At 42.9% G+C, this 20,156-nt stretch overlaps 1 protein-coding gene across 1 annotated transcript in view; it reads right to left on the bottom strand.

Moving 5' to 3' along the window:
• DNAJC1 (DnaJ heat shock protein family (Hsp40) member C1) overlaps positions 1-20,156 on the bottom strand; it is a 142,454-nt gene that overhangs the window by 32,116 nt on the left and 90,182 nt on the right. Inside the window, exon 8 of the mRNA XM_029078351.2 lies at positions 18,361-18,527. Coding sequence (XP_028934184.1) covers positions 18,361-18,527 — 167 coding nt within the window. The remainder of the gene's footprint in view (positions 1-18,360; positions 18,528-20,156) is intronic.

The following is a 20,156-nucleotide window of genomic DNA, read 5'->3' as shown; positions in this document are numbered from 1 at the left end:
TTTACTCTCTTCTCCCACCACACCTCATCTTGTCCTCTTGTTCCTCTTAAACTAACCCACTCTTGTTCAACTGTCTCTTGGGCAGCTAACCTCTTGCTCACACCCTTCTCATTACCTGGTACACCCTCCCACTTGATATCCCACAAAGAGTCCTCTCCTTCAAAGCTATCATCTCTATGGAGATGACACACAGATCTACATCTCTGCCCCTGTCCTCTCCCCCTCCCTTCAGGCTCGTATCTCCTCCTGCCTCCAGGACGTCTCTACCTGGATGTCTGCCTGCCACCTAAAACTCAACATGATCAAAACTGAGCTCCTCATCTTCCCTCCCAAGCCCGGTCCTCTCCCTGACTTCCCTATCACCGTGGATGGTACAACCATCCTTCCCGTCTCTCAGGCCCGCAACCTCGGTGTTATCTTTGACTCGGCTCTCTCGTTCACCCCACACATCCTATCCATTACCAAAACCTGCCGGTCTCACCTTTATAATATCGCCAAGATCCGCCCTTTCCTCTCCACCCAAACGGCTACCTTACTGCTACAGGCTCCCATAATATCCCGGCTAGATTACTGTGTCAGCCTTCTCTCTGATCTACCTTCCTCCTCTCTCTCCCCGCTCCAGTCTATTCTTCATTCCGCTGCCCGGCTCATCTTCCTGCAGAAACGCTCTAGGCATGTCACTCCCCTTCTTAAAAACCTCCAGTGGTTGCCTATCAACCTCTGCACAAAACAAAAACTTCTCACTCTAGGCTTCAAGGGTCTCCATCACCTGGCCCTTTTCTACCTCTCCTCACTTCTCTCTTTCTACTGCCTACCCCGCACGCTCCGCTCCTCTGCCGCCCACCTCCTCACCGTCCCCCGTTCTCACCTATCCCGCCGTCGACCCTGGGCCACGTCCTCCTGTGGTCCTAGAATGCCCTCCCCACTCACCTCCACCAAACTAATTCTCTTCCCCTCTTCAAAACCCTACTTAAAGCTCACCTCCTCCAAGAGGCCTTCCCAGACTGAGCTCCCCTTTTCCCTCTGCTCCCTCTACCCCCCTTCACCTCTCCGCAGCTAAACCCTCTTTTCCCCCCTTTCCCTCTGCTCCTCGCCCTCTCCCGTCCCATCCCCTTAGCACTGTACTCGTCCGCTCAACTGTATATATCTTCATTACTCTATTTATTTTGTTAATGAGATGTACATCACCCTGATTCTATTTATTTGCTATTGCTTTAATGAGATGTTCTTCCCCTTGATTCTATTTATTGCCATTGTTCTTGTCTGTCTGTCTCCCCCGATTAGACTGTAAGCCCGTCAAAGGGCAGGGACTGTCTCTATCTGTTACCGATTTGTACATTCCAAGCGCTTAGTACAGTGCTTTGCACATAGTAAGCGCTCAATAAATACTATTGAATGAATGAATGAAATAGTGTCTCTTGTAGGACGCCTTCCCCATTAACTGCTTATCTCCCCAACTGATACTTTAGCACTGTCATACAACCTAAGCCTTTAAGTACTCACAAGCTCCTATACACAGCTCGTATACTCTATTGCTTCATCCTATATGTAATTTATTTCAGGGTCTACCTCTCCTGCTAGATTGTAAACTCTTTCAGGCCAGGGATCACCTCTTATAATGCTATTGTATTGCCCCAGATGCTTGGGAAAGTGGGCTGCACTCAGCAGGTGCTCAATAAATACTTTTTTCTGTTTTGTTTTTAAATGGTATTTGCTAAGTGCTTACTATGCGCCAGGCACTGTTCTAAGCGCTGGAGTAGATACAAGGTAATTGGGTTGAATAATGACATTAATTGTGGTATTTGTTAAGCACTTACTGTGTGCCGGACACTGTACTAAGCGCTAGGGTAGTTACAAGGAAACTGGGTTGGACACAGCCCCTGCTCTGCATGGGACTCTCAATCTTAATCCCCGTTTTACAGATGAGGTAGCTGAGGCACAGAGAAGCCAAGTGACTTGCCCAGGGCCACAGAGTAGACAAGTGGAGAAACTGGGATTAGAACAGATGACCTTCTGACTCCCAAGCCCATGCTCTATGCACCCCATAGGGCTCACAATCTTAATCTCCATTTTACAGATGAGGAAACTGAAGCACAAAGAAGTTACGTCTCGCCCAAGGTCACAAAGCAGACAAGTGGTGGAGCCAGGATTCACTGGGTGATACTTAAAAAAAACACCTTTATATTGCTATGGTGTTATTTATGAAATCATTAGAAACCTATCATAAATATTACTAACAAAAGGACACAAAATAACACAGATTAAGCTATTTCCAACTTTTTCTTGCAATACAGTATTGTTGGGCATGGCTTCCCAAAAGGGGTGGACACAGCAAACCAAGGATGAGGGAGATATTAGAGATATAGAGACAGACAAAAACAGGGATGTTAAATGATGCAGACCCAGTTTTTTGCCTTTTTTTTTGGTTTTACTTTTAGTAGTCCATTAATCCTGGTTAAGGAAAACAGATTAAATCAGGACAAAATGCTTTTATGGGTTAAGATCAAAAGAGGCTATTAATGTGGCCTAAGGGGAGAGGTCAGTTCACACTACATATTTGACAGGACATTGACTGACATGAGAAAACTGATGCCACAGATGGCAGCACTGCATTAGCCTGCCATGTTCCTACAAAATATGGTTCACACACTGGACTGGGAAAGGTGGGGGGAATGTCTAAACCAATGGCTAGTTGCCACTCTTGTATGGAAAGGGATATATAATTGGGCAAAATGAGTGGCAAACGGGACTTGACCTAAAGCCAATAGTGTTTTCTACTGAATGAGTTTGATGCTAATGCCTGTTTGCAAAATTTATGCTTTCTTGATCACATTTCCTCCTGTCAGTCATACTTATTGAGGGCTTACTGTGTGCAAAGCACTGTACTAAGCACTAGGGAGAGTGCAGTATAACAATAAGCAGACATCCCCTGCCTACAATGAGTTTACAGTCTCGACACCTCAAATTAAGCATGTCCAAATCAGAACTCCTCATCTTCCCTCCCAAACGCTGTCATTCCCCAGACCTTCCCAAAATTGTGGACAACATCACTATCTCCCTGCCTCACAAGCCTGAAACCCTGGCATTATCTTCAACTCATCTCTCTTATTCAACCTGCACATTCAGTCTCTCTTCATATCCTGTTGGCTTTACCTTCACAACCTCTCTAGAATCCAACCCTTCCTCTCCACTTAAACTGCTTCCAAGCCGATCCAAGTAATAATAATGTTGGTATTTGTTAAGCGCTTACTATGTGCCGAGCACTGTTCTAAGCTCTGGGGGAGACACAGGAGAATCAGCTTGTCCCACGTGGGGCTCACAGTCTTAATCCCCATTTTACAGATGAGGTTACTAAGACACTGAGAAGTGAAGTGACTTGCCCAGAGTCACACAGCTGACAAGTGACGTATCACACCCCACCTTGACTATTACATCATCCTCCTCACTGTCCTCCCTGCCTTCCTGACCTCCAGTCCATAATTCACTCTGCTGCCTGGATCATCTTTCTAAATAAATAAATTAAAATATGGTAACTCCACAACTCCCCACTCCTCAAAACCCCCCAATGGTTGCCCAACCATTTCTGCATCAATCACAAACTCTTTTCCATCGGCTTTAAGACACTCAATCAGCTCTCCCACTACCTCACCTCACTAATTTCCTACTACAACCCATCGCAGGGTTCATTCCCCTGACACCAACCTACTCACTCAGCTCATCTTGCTCACCGCTTACCCCTTGTCTGTTGCCCTCTCTCAGTCCTGGAACTCTCTCCCACTTTGTAACCAACTGAGCATCACTGCATCCATCTTCAAAGCTCTAATAAAATCCTATCTCCTCCAAGTGGCCTTCCCTGACTAAGTTCTCAATTTCCATGTTCACCTTCCATTCTGGGTTGCCTATACACTTGACTCTGTATCCCTTAAATTCTTTGATATTTACCACACCTCCAGTCCTTATGAATATATCCTCGTACTCTGCCAATTCTCCCATCTGTAATTTACTGAAATGCCTAACTCCTCCCCTACATTGCACACTCTTTGTGGTCAGGGATAGTGATTACCAACTCTGCTGCACTGTACTCTCCCAAGTATTTAGTACAGTGCTCTGCACAGAGTAAGTGCTCAGTAAACACTGATTCATTGATCTATTATGCGAATTAGAATGTGAGGAAAGTTTTTCTTCCCACACTTTCAGAATTAACCCAAAACAAATATAGTGGGTTCATCAAACACCACCTAAGCCATACCACACTATCAAACCTAGTTCCCCTAATTGCTTAAATTTAATGAAAATTGAAAACATTTTAATTCCTATTTATCATCGCATACTAATTCATTTTACTTCATTCATTCATACTACTTCATTCATTTTAAATTGGCTGGAATTGATCCTTGGAATTCAACTTTCTATCCTTAAAGTGTGAATTCACAATGATAATTTTGCATTTTGGCTATATGATGCTTAATGACAAAAAACTTATTGTATTCCACTGACTCACTGGCATTCAAACTGCCACAAAATGCTAGACATTAAAGCCTGCTATATTTCATTGAAACTTCCAAATTGATTCATATGCCAATTACATTCCAGATTTGGATAAGAAGAAAAACAGTCAGGCATATTATCAATTCAGGAGCAGTGGGAGCTGTGGTAATGATCATTATTTTCCAGAGAGCAAGGGTTAAGCAATGGCAGGTCAGCCCAACCTTTCCCAACCCTTGTAGCGAGGTTAGAAATGTATGACCGACTTTCAACTGCCTGGAAGGGATTTGTTTATCTTTTGGTGTTGATGGTTTATCCTTTAGTTTTGTCATTATCTGACATCTTTCAAGCTGAACCCCTGTACTTATTAAAGGTTAAGACTGAACTGTACTGATGAATATAAAGTGTCCCTCATGGAGCTCACCAAAATCATATTTTTTTAAGGAAAATAAAAAGGACAAAAAAACTTTCCAAAGCAGATTCTCCTCTTCATTACCTAATGGGACAATTCAATCCAGGTACTTTGGGACCAAGAATTTGGGAGAAGGAACTGACTGCAATGCTGGTGGCTTGCACTAGTCTACCTTTTGCTGGGGAAGTGGGCACAACAAGCATGGGGGTGGGGAGGAATTGGCAAACTGAGAAGTACACACAAAAATCCTTCCCACTTGTGGCCAATGAGACTTACTTGATGTGATGATAAAGGAGAAGCTATCTCAAAGTCTTGAGGGGAAACAGGAAAATGTATCCATACTTTTGTATGAAACGCTCATCATACACAAATACTTGTCATGTGAGAGATATGTGCTTATCAGTCTACAAACGGATCAATAGTTATGATAATAATAATAGTGGTATCTGTTAAGTGCTGACTGTGTGCCAAGCACAGTACATAGTGCTGGGGCACATACAGAATAATCAGGTAGGATAAAGTCACGGGCCCACATACGGCTCACAGCCCAAGTAAGAGAGAGATCAGGTACTGACTCCCCATTTTCCAGAAGAGGCACAAAGAAGTGACTTGCCCTAAATCTTACAGCCGGCAAGAGGCAGAGCCAGGATTAGAACCCAAGTTCTCTGACTTCCAGGCCTGTGCTCTTTCCATTAAACCATACTACCCCTGAGACATCTGTTAGTGGAAATGTTGCACTCTTTTCTATTGTTCTATCACGGAATTTTATTATGAAAATACTCATTTTAATCAATTCTTCTAAAACTATTCCTAGCCCCCATTCCACAAGCAGGGGCCAGAACCTGGATGAGCAGCAAGGACCTCTGAAGACATAAAGCAAAAGAGATAGCTTTCTCTTATTATATTCACTCTCCTTTATCACACCATGTCTTCCTATACTCATCTTTTTTCCTTTCTCTCTATCCAATAATAATAATAATAAAAAGCAATAATACATACTCACACAACCACTTCCTTGTTTCCTCATGCCTGTCCATCTCTGATCAACTTTAGAGCCTAAGATCGTTGGGGGCCAATACTTTCTACACTGTGTGCTTGCCCAGTGGATTCTGGGCCCTTTCAAACCAATGCCAAAAATAACACGCAAAAAAGTACATAGGTCCAAGAGCATAAACCAAGTATTTCAAGAATGTCGAGAATCATAAGAAGCCAAAAGGTAGCTGGTAAAGGCCTTTCAATAATCACATTTCAGCCAAATGTGAAGTGCCAATTTCAAAAACCAATCACACACAAAAAAAACATGGAATGGACTATTAACTTGAGAGTAAGAGCTTGGAGTCAAAGCTTTTCAAGTTTGCTGTCCTAATAAGTCATTTTATGTAACTGGCTCAGATGTATGGTTTATGTTAGACAGTGAAAGACCATAAATACTTAACACCTATGACGGAGGCACACCCACCCGGAGAATAATGAATGGCACACTCACGAAAAGTGTGAGAACAGCATCTTGTAAAAATGAACACAGATTGAAATGAATGAATAGTTGCCAACCAGCTTCCTCTGCCTAACATACCATGCTTGGCAAAATGTTAAACCACCGCAGATTTCAAACAAAAATGTGATCCTAAACTCAGGTTTGAGAATGCCAAAGGCAACAATCTCAGAACAATCTGAGACAACACACTCCAATGTTGGCATGATTTTAATTCATCCAACAGAATGTAGGTGGTACCTGAAATCTGATTTCAAGTAGAACGGACCTTCAATCCTTTCTTTCTGCCCTCATTCCCTACTGCCACTCTTCCACCTTCATCCCAGCATCATTCATTCATTTATTCAATAGTATTCATTGAGCGCTTACTATGTGCAGAGCACTGTACTAAGCGCTTGGAATGAACAAGTCGGCAACAGATAGAGACAGTCCCTGCCGTTTGACGGGCTTACAGTTTAATCGGGGGAGACAGGCAGACAAGAACAATGGCAATAAATAGAGTCAAGGGGAAGAACATCTCGTAAATACAATGGCAACTAAATAGAATCAAGGCGATGTACATTTCATTAACAAAATATATAGGGTAATGAAAATATATACAGTTGAGCAGATGAGTACAGTGCTGAGGGGATGGGAAGGGAGAGGGGGAGGAGCAGAGGGAAATGGGGGGAAAAGAGGTTTAGCTGCAGAGAGGTGAAGGGGGGGCGGTAGAGGGAATAGAGGGAGAAGGGGAGCTCAGTCTGGGAAGGCCTCTTGGAGGAGGTGAGTTTTAAGTAGGGTTTTGAAGAGGGGAAGAGAATTAGTTTGGCGGAGGAGAGTGGGGAGGGCATTCCAGGACCACGGGAGGACAGGGCCCAGGGGTCGACGGCGGGATAGGCGAGACCGAGAGACGGCGAGGAGGTGGGCGGCAGAGGAGCAGAGTGTGCGGGGTGGACAGTAGAAAGAGAGAAGGGAGGAGAGGTAGGAAGGGGCAAGGTGATGGAGAGCCTCGAAGCCTAGAGTGAGGAGTTTTTGTTCGGAGCGGAGGTTGATAGGCAACCACTGGAGGTGTTTAAGAAGGCGAGTGACATGCCCAGATCGTTTCTGCAGGAAGATGAGCCGGGCAGCAGAGTGAAGAATAGACTGGAGCGGGGCGAGAGAGGAGGAAGGGAGATCAGAGAGAAGGCTGACACAGTAGTCTAGCCGAGATATAACGAGAGCCCATAGCAGTAAGGTAGCCGTTTGGGTGGAGAAGAAAGGGCGGATCTTGGCGATAATGTAAAGGTGAAACCAGCAGGTCTTGGTAACGGATAGGATGTGTGGGGTGAACGAGAAAGACAAGTCAAAGATGACACCGAGACTGCGGGCCTGAGAGACGGGAAGGATGGTCGTGCCATCCACGGTGATAGGGAAGTCTGGGAGAGGACCAGGCTTGGGAGGGAAGATGAGGAGCTCAGTCTTGCTCATGTTGAGTTTTAGGTGGCGGGCCGACATCCAGGTGGAGACGTCCCGGAGGCAGGAGGAGATGCGAGCCTGAAGGGAGGGGGAGAGGACAGGGGCGGAGATGTAGATCTGCGTGTCATCTGCGTAGAGATGGTAGTCGAAGCCGTGAGAGCGAATGAGTTCACCGAGGGAGTGAGTGTAAATGGAAAACAAAAGAGGGCCAAGAACTGACCCTTGAGGAACTCCAACAGTTAAAGGATGGGAGGGGGAGGAGGCGCCTGTGAAGGAGACCAAAAATGACCAGCCAGAGAGATAAGAGGAGAACCAGGAGAGGACGGAGTCCGTGAAGCCAAGGTGAGATAAGGTGTGGAGGAGGAGGGGATGGTCAACAGTGTCAAAGGAAGCAGAGAGGTCAAGGAGGATTAGAATGGAGTAGGAGCCATTGAATTTGGCAAGAAGGAGGTCATGGGTGACCTTAGAGAGAGCAGTCTCGGTAGAGTGGAGGGGACAGAAGCCAGATTGGAGGGGGTCCAGGAGAGAATGGGAGTTAAGGAATTCCAAGCAGCGATTGTAGACGACTCGTTTTAGGATTTTGGAAAGGAAGGGTAGTAGGGAGATAGGGCGATAACTGGAAGGGGAAGTGGGGTTGAGAGCGGGTTTTTTTAGGATGGGGGAGACGTGGGCATGTTTGAAGGCAGAGGGGAAGGAGCCATTGGAGATTGAGTGGTTAAAAATAGAAGTTAAGGAAGGGAGGAGGGCAGGGGCGATGTTTTTTATAAGGTGAGCGGGAATGGGGTCCGAGGCGCAGGTGAGGTGCAGCATCACCCTGGCTTGATGGGGTGAGGAATCTTGGGGCCCTGGAGAGAACTGTGGAGATACCATGAGATTCCTCCCTACCTTGAGGAGGAAGTCTACGGTCCCAGGCTTTACTGGTGTCAAGGCTAGGAAGAGATTTACTTAAAAAAAATATATATAAACATATACATATGCATATATATTTTTTCATAATGTAGGATAAACTTAACTCAGAAATTTGGGCTTAAGATGTTTTCCTACATCGTACATTAAAATATTTAGGTTCTGTTTTATTTAACCATAATTTTCCATTTCCTTTCTTGGAAATTTCCTCTGGAAAAGAAGATTTTAGTAGCTAGTCCCTTGAAAAACACATTTAAAAGGGCTTTACTATATTTCTTATTACTTCAAGGATTGCCAGTAACACAGAAAAACTAAATGTGTTATTTATATACTATGTTAACCATGGAAAACTCAGGCTTGCACACATTTCAAAATGTTTATTTGTAGTCACGCACAGATATTCAAACTGTGGTGCTCTGAAGATGGCAGCCTCCAATTTTAGCTATTTTGGAAACCAGTCTTTTAAGTTGATTCTGCCCAAAAGTTTAAGAATTTGGGGAAGGATAAAACACAAAACTAATTATTTAAGTGTTAAATAATGTGTTCATTTGGGCCCTACTAGGACTATTCGACTTGTTTGAACCCAGCTACTTTTGGACCAAGAGGATTCTGATGAAATGAACTGGAATATTGTTTTTGAATAACTTCTCCTTGCAGAAAAGAGAGCCACCTTCTCAAATGACTATTAATATGACCCTCTGATTTTCTACATGAAAATATTAAGCATATTATCAATAGTAATAAGAGTATTTAAGCACTTACTATGCCCCAAGCACCATACTAAGCATTGGGATAAATGTAAAATGAATCCGGTTGGACACAGTCCCTGTTCCACATGGGGTTCGCAGTCTAAGTTGGAGGGAGAACAGGTACTGAATCTTCATTATACAGATAAGGAATCTGAGGCCCAGGGATAATAAATGATTAGCCCAAGATCAAACAGCAGGCAAGCAGTGGATCCAAAATTAGAACCCAGATCCACCGACTCTCAGGCCCATGTTCTTCCACTAGACCACCGCTGCTTCTCCAAAACTCATCTAGGATCACAAATTAAAGTTGGGGACTTCAAAATATTGTGTGGAATGAGTTAGTGGGAATATAAAGTTGTCTGGAGAATAGGAATCTCCACAATCAACAAGTAAGAGCAATTCCTAAGTGTTTTTGAAAAGCAACCCCAGGACTATAGGAAATAAAAAAGTGGTCACAATTTTTCTCTCCTCTTCCAGGCAGTGACTCCAAAAAGGGGCAAGGGACAGCATGCACTATAAAACCATTGAAATGGTTACTATCCAGACTCTACCTCACTGGGGACTGAATTAAATTATTCTCCCCTGGCATCAATCAGCACTCAGACCAGACTTTAAAAGCATGCTAAGCTTCAGATTAAAAGCAACGAAAGTTCCCCCTTTGTCTCTCAGTATGTCCAGCTAGCTAGCTAAAACATTTAAAGGAGATATTTTGTTCCTTTGGTGAAGTACATTTGAGCAACTGAGCCTGATTTTTCCATAGGTGGAATGGGAAATTTAGCTCTGTGAATTTCACAGAGCAAAGGAGTTATAAGCATATGAAAATCACTTCTGGGGTCTAGTTGAAAACATGTGCCCACCAACTGCAGGCACCTGAATTTACAAGGTTTTCAAGACAGCAGAATCGAGCTCAATTTGACAATCTTAGGTGGCCTTTAAAGTCACAAAAATAGAAAAGGTTAATTTATTAAGCATTTGCTTTCTACAACATCATAATCCTTTTAAGATAGAAGAGTTTCATTTAAGGAATTAAAATGAAGAGACAAGCCACAAGAAACAGTATTCAGGTAATCTGTAATATGACATCTGACTAGAACAAGCAGTGTATTATTTGCTGCGAAAGGAAAAGCGCTCTCAGGTTTCAAAGCAGCACAGATGTGGGGAGATTCGAGGCAAGAAAAGAGCAGGTGGTGTGGTAGCAGCCACTAATTATAAGATGCGTAGGCTTAGTAAAAAGACTCTTTTAAGGATTTAATTAGCAATATTTTCTGGCTTTCTTCAAACTTACTTTCAACAGTTTCTCCAGGAGTAAGTTTCTAGGAGAAAAATGCACTTTGTAATCTTTTTTTTTTGTGTGACAAAGAGCAAAAGCAAGAGGAGCAATGCATCTAAAGGCAAAAAAGAAAGACTGCCAAGAAACAGTAGATGATTTTACAGGAATATAACTCAGTGAATGTGCCCATTATGAGCATTAGATGAGTTATCGTCCAAGTGTGAGCTGTTTATAGTTGTTCTAGAATCAAAATATGAGCACTAAAACCTAGTCATAATATTTCTTGGTCTATATGTGTGAATGTTATAACATAAACCTAATGATTTAATATGCCAAAACACATTTATCTTCCCTGGGCTTCTCCAGTCTTATGTTGCAAAAACCTTGATAGCATGGACCATGTCTGCTTAAGGGTAACTCCCTCAAGTACTCAGAACATTTTTTGCACACACACAATATGAAAAAAAAAAGGGGGGGCAATAAAGGAATAGGATTTTGATAGACAATTACATTGACTACCATTCTAATGTCATCTTTGACAATTCATATAGTCCAGTTTTCTTCTAAAGCTCCCCCCCAACTCTGATAAATATAAGTGTTCCTTCAATAATGTTCACAAGTGACTTGAGAACTAATATGGCCAAGTGGATAGATTATGGGCCTAGGAGTCAAAACAATCTGGGTTCTAATCCCAGGTCTGCTGCGTGACTTTGAGCAAGTCACTTTACTGTGCCTCAGCTGCCTCACCTGTAAAATGGGGATCAAAACTGTGAGCCCCATATGGAACATGATGGACTGTGTTCAAATTGATGATCTTGTATCTACTCCACTGCTCAGCACCGTGCCTGGCACATAGTACGTGCTTAAATACCATTTTTTTAAAAAAAGACATTCATAGTGAAAGTCTCTCAACTTGGAAGTTTCATTGTCTGTTTTGATAAATTTAAGAAACAAATTAACATAAAGCCCTTCCATCGGCTGTCACTCTCGCTTGGTTTTCAACCGACTCTGGTGACAATTTCTGGTTTAATCACATGGGGACCTTTTAATCATTTTTAGAATGAACACGTGTTTTAGGGGCATCATCTTAAATGATTAACTTTATTAAAAGTTAAGCTGATGAATAGCTGAAGTATACAGTGACTACCTGATATCATCAATGATGAAAATAAATAGTCGATTGCTAGGGCAACAGCTTGAGACCTTTCTCTGGGGACTTGAGCTGTTATCAAACTAATTACATTAAAAAGCTAAAAAAAAAAAAAATTGAAGCTCTCCGATTGTAACACTGAAGCAGATCCGTCACTTACAGGCAGTTGAAGTGTTATTAACTAAAATGCCTTGGTGAAAGTTTTATTTTCATATTCCCAGTAAACAGAGTTTGCTTTGCTACCCTTCACTTCAATCTTAAAGTGATAGGATGGAAATTCATTTTAATTGTTAAGACATCTATAGAAATGTTAGGCAGGTAACAGGAAGGTAAGAGATTAAATGACTACGAAGTAATATGATAGGAAGCTTAATAATAATATATACAGAGAAACACTCTGATGGGAAGAGGCAGGAAACAGGCTGGTATTTACATCTTCTAAATATCCTTTAAATCCCAACAGAAGAATCTACATCACTGTTTACAGTGAATTCTGGAGACAGATCCAGCGACTCCAATGGTTGCCTATCAACCTCCGCATGAAACAAAAACTTCTCACTCTAGGCTTTAAGGCTCTCCATCACCTTGCCCTCTCCTACCTCTACTCCCTTCTCTCTTTCTACTGCCCACCCCTTAGGCTCCGCTCCTCTGCCACCCACCTCCTCACCGTCCCCCGTTCTCGCCTATCCCACCGTCGACCCCTGGCCCACATCCTCCCGCTGTCCTGGAATGCCCTCCCTCCTCACCTCCACCAAACTCTCTTCCCCTCTTCAAAGCCCTACTGAGAGCTCACTTCCTCCAAGAGGCCTTCCCAGACTGAGCTTTCCCTTTTCCCTCTGCTCCCTCTCTGCCCCCCCCTCCTTCCCCTCCCCTCACTAAGCCCTCTTCCCTCCCCCCTTTCCCTATGCTCCTCCCCCTCTCCCTTCCCCTCCCCTCAGCACTGTGCTCATCTGCTCATTTGTATATATTTTTATTACCCTATTTATTTTGTTAATGAGATGTACATCCCCTTGGTTCTATTTATTGCTACTGTTTTTGTCTGTCTGCCTCCCCCAATTAGACTGTAAGCCCGCCAATGGACAGGGATTGTCTCTATCTGTTGCCGAACTGTACATTCCAAGCACTTAATACAGTGCTCTGCACATAGTAAGTGCTCAATAAATACTACTGAATGAATGAACAACCTCAAGCAAAGCAACAGGGAAAACTGCATTTTTGTTCCTGCATCATGGCAATCTGAAAGACTAAAATCTAAAGAACCAAAGTTTTGTAGAACATGATGTGAAAACATGACAAGAACATCCTGACAGCTGGCCCACAAAACACAAGCGAGTAATTCTCCTAATAAGTTCTCTACTATATGTCAGGAATTAACATTACCCCAAAACTTACTGAAAATGAAGGGACATCAGTCCTGAAAACTTCTATAATGGTAATAGAATGGTTTCTCCCTTCGACACAAGTGTCGTTTATATGAAGTAGAATTTGGCTTGCCTGTTACTAGTCATCTGTTTGGGCATTTGAATTCAATTTCAGTTTCAAGAGCTTAGAACAGTGCTTGGCACATAGTAAGCACTTAACAAATTCCATAATTATATATTTTTTCCAGCAGGACCAGCTGAGACCTAGAGGTGGCAGGGTGCAGCCAGTGGTTCTCAGTGCTACTTTCTTGCACATGCTTAGTGTCCTAGACTTAACCAACTACCACTTGATTTTAGGACTGCTTTTTGGGTAAAGCTACAAAAATACAATAACTATAGTTTTAAGGAGCGGCTCTAAAAAGCATACTACTAGAGAATCCTATCTGGAAAAAATAAACGGTGAAAGTGATTACCAAAATCTTAAATTTTCCTACCCCCTGATGCCAAAGCACTGATAAACCAATCATATTAGGATAGTGATTTACTTATGTCAAATTATTTCTAAAACTAAGAAAAAAAAGCTACCTGTGCGCCCAAAAGAGCTGGCCACTTTTCTGAGGGATAACTACACACATTTCCCTTTCAGGCCATAAAATGATCTTGGTTGGAATCTTTCAAATATGATAATTATCCATCCCAAACAAAAACCTGCTCCAAAGCTGAATAGGAGAAGTCTACAAATACTGTCCATTTGCTTGTTTACTTATGGAGTAGATTTCATTTTGAAGGCCTTGGTCTACAAATCAATATAAGGGTAAAAGGGAAAATGTGATCATAACAAGACCAGGTCCAGGGAGGCGGAAACTGTGACAGAAGTCTAAGTAGGGAGATGTGTGTCCCACAGCCTTCTTTTTCTGAGGTCTTCCATCCCAATACTAACCAGGCCATCTAGCTTAGCTTATGAGATCTGACAAGAGTACAGCCTATGGCAATAAGGATGCAGGATAGTGATTTTATTTCTTATTTTATTCATTGCAGCCCCGGGGAGAGAGATAACGAGAACAGGAATGAAACCCAGGTCTCCTACATAAAACACTGCAGAACATTACCACTAGGTCACCAGGAAAAAAAAAAGATTGTTTTGAAGGACTTTATATAGAATGTTCATAGTGGCATATCCTACAGTAAGACTGCTAGGTGACTCATTAAAACCTCATTTTTAGTTGCTCATACTTTCTATGCCAAAAAACTTATTTATGGAAATCTGCTATTTACTCAATGGTACACTTTTTAAAAATATTCACAACACATTTTCAAAAATTCTTATTAAAAAACCCACCAAAACTCCAAGGCTTACAAAAATAGTTCTTCCTGTTAATTTCAATTACCTACTGAACTAAAGAAATTGCAGACCAGCAATACTTTCAGAAGCTTCATTTTGTATTACTATTTTTTGAATAATTGTCCAACATTGTGCCCTGCTACAAAATACTTGGCCAGAGAATATCATCTTTATTTCTCAAAGGCAAAGAGGTGACAAGGACCTTTTGTCCTTGAAGATTAAGACTGTGAGCCCCATGTGGGTCAGGGATTGTGCCCAACCTGATTATCTTGTATCAACCACGGCGCTTAATACAGTGCCTGGCACCTAGTAAGAACTTAACAAATGCCATTAAAAACAAAAAAAAAGATTTTCTCTTCACGAGACCTCAAGGAGATAGGGGAATGAATGAAGAATTCCTACATTCAGATTTGCTCGAACCTAGTTACCTTCACCATACTCACACATACTCACACATAGACATTAATTAGGTTATCCTACAAAGTCAGAAAGTCACTGTGGATAGTTTTATTACCTCTGCCATAATTTGTAACTAATTGTTCATAATAATAATGACTTGGACCCTCCCATATCACTGTTTAAAGAAATGAGCCATATATCACTGGTCCCTGTCCCTTTTCAAAGTACTTTCCACTGTCACAGCAAATTGTGTCCCCTTCCAGACATCCATCCCTCTCTGCAGTTCTCCACTATTACTCAAGTCCTCATCACCAGTAACCTACTGCCTATGAGGCAACAGCAGAACTTGGAAACCTGGCAAATCACCTAATCGCCTCCAGGTTGCTAACAATTCCAATCTTATATCCCCCAGAGCTAGATTCAGGCTGAGGCTCCAGCAACCAGCAAAGACTGACGATGTCTTTAGCACTTGGGACATTAAGAGCCCAGTGGGATGGAAGATGGGGGAGTGAGGTATGACTGGGACACCCTGCCTGTTTTAAGGCAAAGGGTAGGATTGGGGAAGTGGGCAGGCAATATGGGGCACTACCCACTTCTCTGCATGTCCTCAAAATCTTTTCAAACTTTACCATTATTCTAGATTTGAACAGTACTATGTAAATGGTTTATAGAGCTTCTTTTTCACCCTTGGGTGGGTGGCAATAACCAGAGTAAAATGATGTTCAGGGGCAAGCCTTCATTTGAGTGGCCACTCTTTAATATTTCTCAATTTATTGGCCAAGTTTAACTCAGTTAAACCTAAGACTCTCAGTTTTTAAACAATCAGTGGAATGCATAGAGCATTTATTGTGCAGAGAGCACTGTACTAAATATTTAGAGTACAATAGGATCGGTAGACCCAATCCCTGCCTACAAGGAGATTAAAAGAACACAAACAATGCAATTCCTGGGTGATGCCAAAGGTCCATCCAGACCAGCATTCCGTCTCCGCCATGATAAAAGGCTGTTAGGGTGCCCTCTGATGTCAGTGGATCATCTCACATTCGTCACTCTTCCCTCAAAAACCCAACTGGCTCTCTAGCTGTTGCTCTCTCATCCATAAGCAATGAGCTTGGGAGCGAACAACAGGATTAGTGGACATGATCCTTGCCCTCTAGGATCTTACAATTTGTAGGCAGACACTATAATAAATGACAGATGGGAGGAAGTAATAGATACAAAAGTTAAGTGCTCTGGGAATTGAGAGCCCTTAGGTGTTTAGGTGATGGGCAACTGCTGAAATGGTAAGTGGGCTGATTGGAAATCAACGAGGAAAGGTCTTCTGGAAGAGATGTGATTCCAGAAGGGCTTTGAAGATGGGAGAGCAACAAACTGTTACACGAGAAAGGAGGGAATTCCAGGTAGGGGGGATGGTCAGAGCAAGAGGTCTTTGGCAGAGGAACGAGGCACAGTGAGTACGCTAATTTGAGAGGATCAAAGGGCTGGAGAGTACAGGGAGAAGCAAGTGAACAAGTAGGAGGAGAGAGAGTTGAATGAATACTTTCAAGCTAACATCAGGATGTGCTGCTTGCTATGGAGAAGGATAGGCAAACCACTGGAGGGTGCTGAGCAGTGGGGAGTCTTTGCAGAATGTTTAGAAAAATCATCTGGGCAGAAGACTAAATTATGGACTGGAAATGGAAAGAGCAGGGAGGCAGGGAGGTTAGTGAGGAGGCTGATGCAGTAGTTGAGTTGGGCTATGATGAGTGCTTGATGGCACTTTGGCTGGAGGGGAAGGGGCAGATTCTGCAGCTGCTGGGGAGGAAGAACCCACTGGATTTGGTGACGGATTGAATTGCGTGGGTTGAAAAAGAGAGAAGGAACCAGGGTTACAAGTGCGAGAGATGGGGAGGATGGTGCTGTTGACAACCACGATGGGAAACTTACGTGGCAGAGAGGATTAGGAAGGGCAGATTAAGACCATTCTTCTCCAAATCCTACCATCCTCAAACGGAAGCTTTTCCATCTCCCCACCATCTCGAATGTTCTTCCCTTTACCTTTTCTGCATTTGTGATGCCCTCGCTGATATGGCAACCAGAACCTCACATATTAGTTTGGGTGTAGCAGCAGCACTAGGTTTTAGCCTTTTGCCAAGCTCGGCCTTCCTTATATCCCCCAGCATTTTGTTGACAATTGATAACACAAGCCTTTCAGGGAGCAAATGTTTGCTATCGAGTGATGCGCATGCATGTCCTCTGACACAATTACTGGTTTAAACTCCATAAGTATAATGTAGTGACTCAGAAGAATGAGCAGTTGAAACAAGGCATTTTCCTTCAAAGAAAGGAAGTGCAGCAAACAAAATATTAAGGATATAATTATAAGCCACGATTGTAGCCACAAAGAACAGACCTCTAAAGCCTCCTCTCTGCAGTAGGTGCCGGCTCTTTCATTTTGATTCGTGGGGGAGAGCAAGGGTGGGGAAGAGAGGTGAAGAAAAGCTGGGGCTTTTCGGAGAGGATGTAGGGTGAGGTTTGAGAGAGGCAAGGGCTGGCAGGCTTTTGACAAGCTAATGAGTTTGGATGGCAGATTTGGGGCCTTCTCAGGACCACCTGCAAACTTTCTCCTCTTTTTAGTACTGTTTGGAGTTGGAGACCTGAGCTGAGTTAGGTGAAAGTTCAGTCCGAACAGCTGAGAGGGCAAAAACAATAGTTGCCCCCGTGACCCACTGGAACCGGGGAGGGGAAAGGGGCGGTTTGAAAGAGCAACTGCTCCTCCCACCAGTGGAATCACCACAGAATGATAACAACATACTTTTGGGATTTGGCAAATTCTTACTATGGGCCAAGCACTGTACTAAGTGCCAGGGGAGACACAAGATAATCAGGTCTTACATGGGGCTCACAGTCTAAGCAGGGTGGAGAACAGGTATTGAATCCCCATTTTGAGGATGAGGATACTGAGACCCAGGGAAGTTAAGTGACTTACCCAAGGTCATGCGGCAGGGAAGTGGCGGAGTCACTGACTCCCAGGCTTCTCAATTTAGAAAACTAGGCCTTGGTAGAACAGGCCTCAAAGAAGCAGTGTAGTCTCGTGGAAAGAGCACAGACTTGGGAGAGTACCTGAGTTCTAATCCCAGGTCTGCCACTTGCCTGGTATGTGACCCTGTACAAGTCAACTTCACTTGGGCAAGTCACACAGTCTCTGTACCTCAGTTCTCTTATCTGTAAAATGAGGATTAAGACTGTGAGCCCCACTTGGGACACGGACTGAGCCTAAACTGATTAGCTTGTATTTACCCCAACCCTTAATACAGTGCCTGGCATATAGTAAGCACTTAAATACCATTAAAATAATATTAATAATGCTATAGTCTTTACCTTCTTTTTGAGGGATTTGTTTCTATCCTCCAACCAATCATCCATTTGCTCCTCAATTTCTTCTATGGACGTTCTGTGGTCATATAATGGCACATATGCATTCGTTTCCAAAGATGTGTGCACAGGAAATTCAGATTTTGGTTTCTTTACTTTAGGTTTCTTCTCTTCTACACAATAAAAACACGCATTGTTATGACTATAATAAGACCATTTCACTCCTAGTAATCCAGGAAACCCACTCAAAATTCCATTTTTTTCAAACTTCATTTGCTTGTTAGACTTCTAAAACATGCATAGAGTTTCTATCGCCTCCATTTTGTTTCCTCCACCTCTCGATATTTGGCATAAACCAAATTTAAAAGGAGCTGAGGAAATCTAATGAGAATATGACAAGCTCTGAGGGTAGACACCGGATCTCGGCAGCTCGGCCAGTGTCCAACCACCTCATCTGAGCCTCAGGTTACTGTCAATAAATGGCCTTTATTATGCACTGGGTGCAGAATTGTAGTAAGAGCTTGAGAGAGTACAATATAACACAGTTGTTGGACATGATCCCAGGCCACAAGCAACTGAGCCACTGATGAGCCTCCAGGAGTATTCCTAGAAATAGTAGTAACAGTGTTTTCTCAATGGCCCCTGGGGCCCACAGACTATACTACCCGCTTGGTAATAAATAAATAAGCAAGTGACACATTCCTTTCCTCTAGAAGCTTACAGTTTAATGGGGGAGAGAGAAGGTTCAAAAGTACAAACAGAATAATCAAAATAAATAACTGAAAGTTCAAGGGCCTGGGTTCTAATTCCAGCTGATACTTGTCTACTATGTGTCCTTAGGCAAGTCACTTAACTTCTCTGGGCCTCAATTCCATCACTTGCAAAATAGGGATTCAAAACCTATTCTCCATTCTACTTACACTGTGAGCCCCATGTGGGACCTGATTATCTTCTATCTACCCCAGCAGCTTAGTACAGTGCTTGACACATAGGAAGTGCTTAACAAACATTACAATTATTATTATGATTATGAAAGCATATCCAGAAATGCTGAGAATGGGAATTAAGTGTCCTCATGCTAGAGAGGACTGATGGGTTTTTACAATTTGGGGTGTGGGGATTTATCTGGGAAAGGCATGTGGGGTGGTGGGACTTTAAAGGAGGACTTTGAAAATGGGGTGGCCGGTGGCCTGTGGTCTGGCATATTGGTGGATAAGGAAGGGAGCTCTGAGCCTGGGGAACTTTGTTAGCGAGGGGATGGAAGCAGAAGGGTCAAGAGCGAGGTACGGTAAGAAGGTCATCTTGGGAGGAGTCGATGGAGAGAGCAGGTGGGTCAGGAGGAGTGAGTTGGTGGTGAATATTCAAGTCCATTGTGCTCAGTTTTTGCTTTTGTGAAAGGACTCAGGAGCCCAACTACCCCTGCACTCCTGTGGGATTAAGCAAATGCTAATTAATCAATCAATCATAGTTGTTGAGTGCTTACTGTGTGTACAGCACAGTACTAAACACTTGACAGAGTATGAGATAAAGCAGATTTTTATGGAACTACAGATTTAATCTGGACTTTGGGTATCAGTAGAAGAGCTAAGCATTGTAATGCGAAGAGGGGGTTACAGTAATCATTTCTTTAACATCAAAGTCTTAATACCTTAAAAAATAAAAGAGCACGACAATAGCATCAACGATCCTGAAAATGATATAACAATAACAAAGTTCAGTGGCGCCAGGCTTAATGCACAAATAATTCTTAAAGAACTTGGAAGGAATTTTACTCTCCACTCTTTAATCAGAAAAAGCTTTAC

Source organism: Ornithorhynchus anatinus, chromosome 13, assembly GCF_004115215.2.
Source record: "Ornithorhynchus anatinus isolate Pmale09 chromosome 13, mOrnAna1.pri.v4, whole genome shotgun sequence".
In the NCBI taxonomy this organism is placed as follows: Eukaryota; Metazoa; Chordata; class Mammalia; order Monotremata; family Ornithorhynchidae; genus Ornithorhynchus; species Ornithorhynchus anatinus.
Note: the sequence above shows the minus strand (reverse complement) of the source record. Positions and strands in the feature narration are given on the sequence as shown.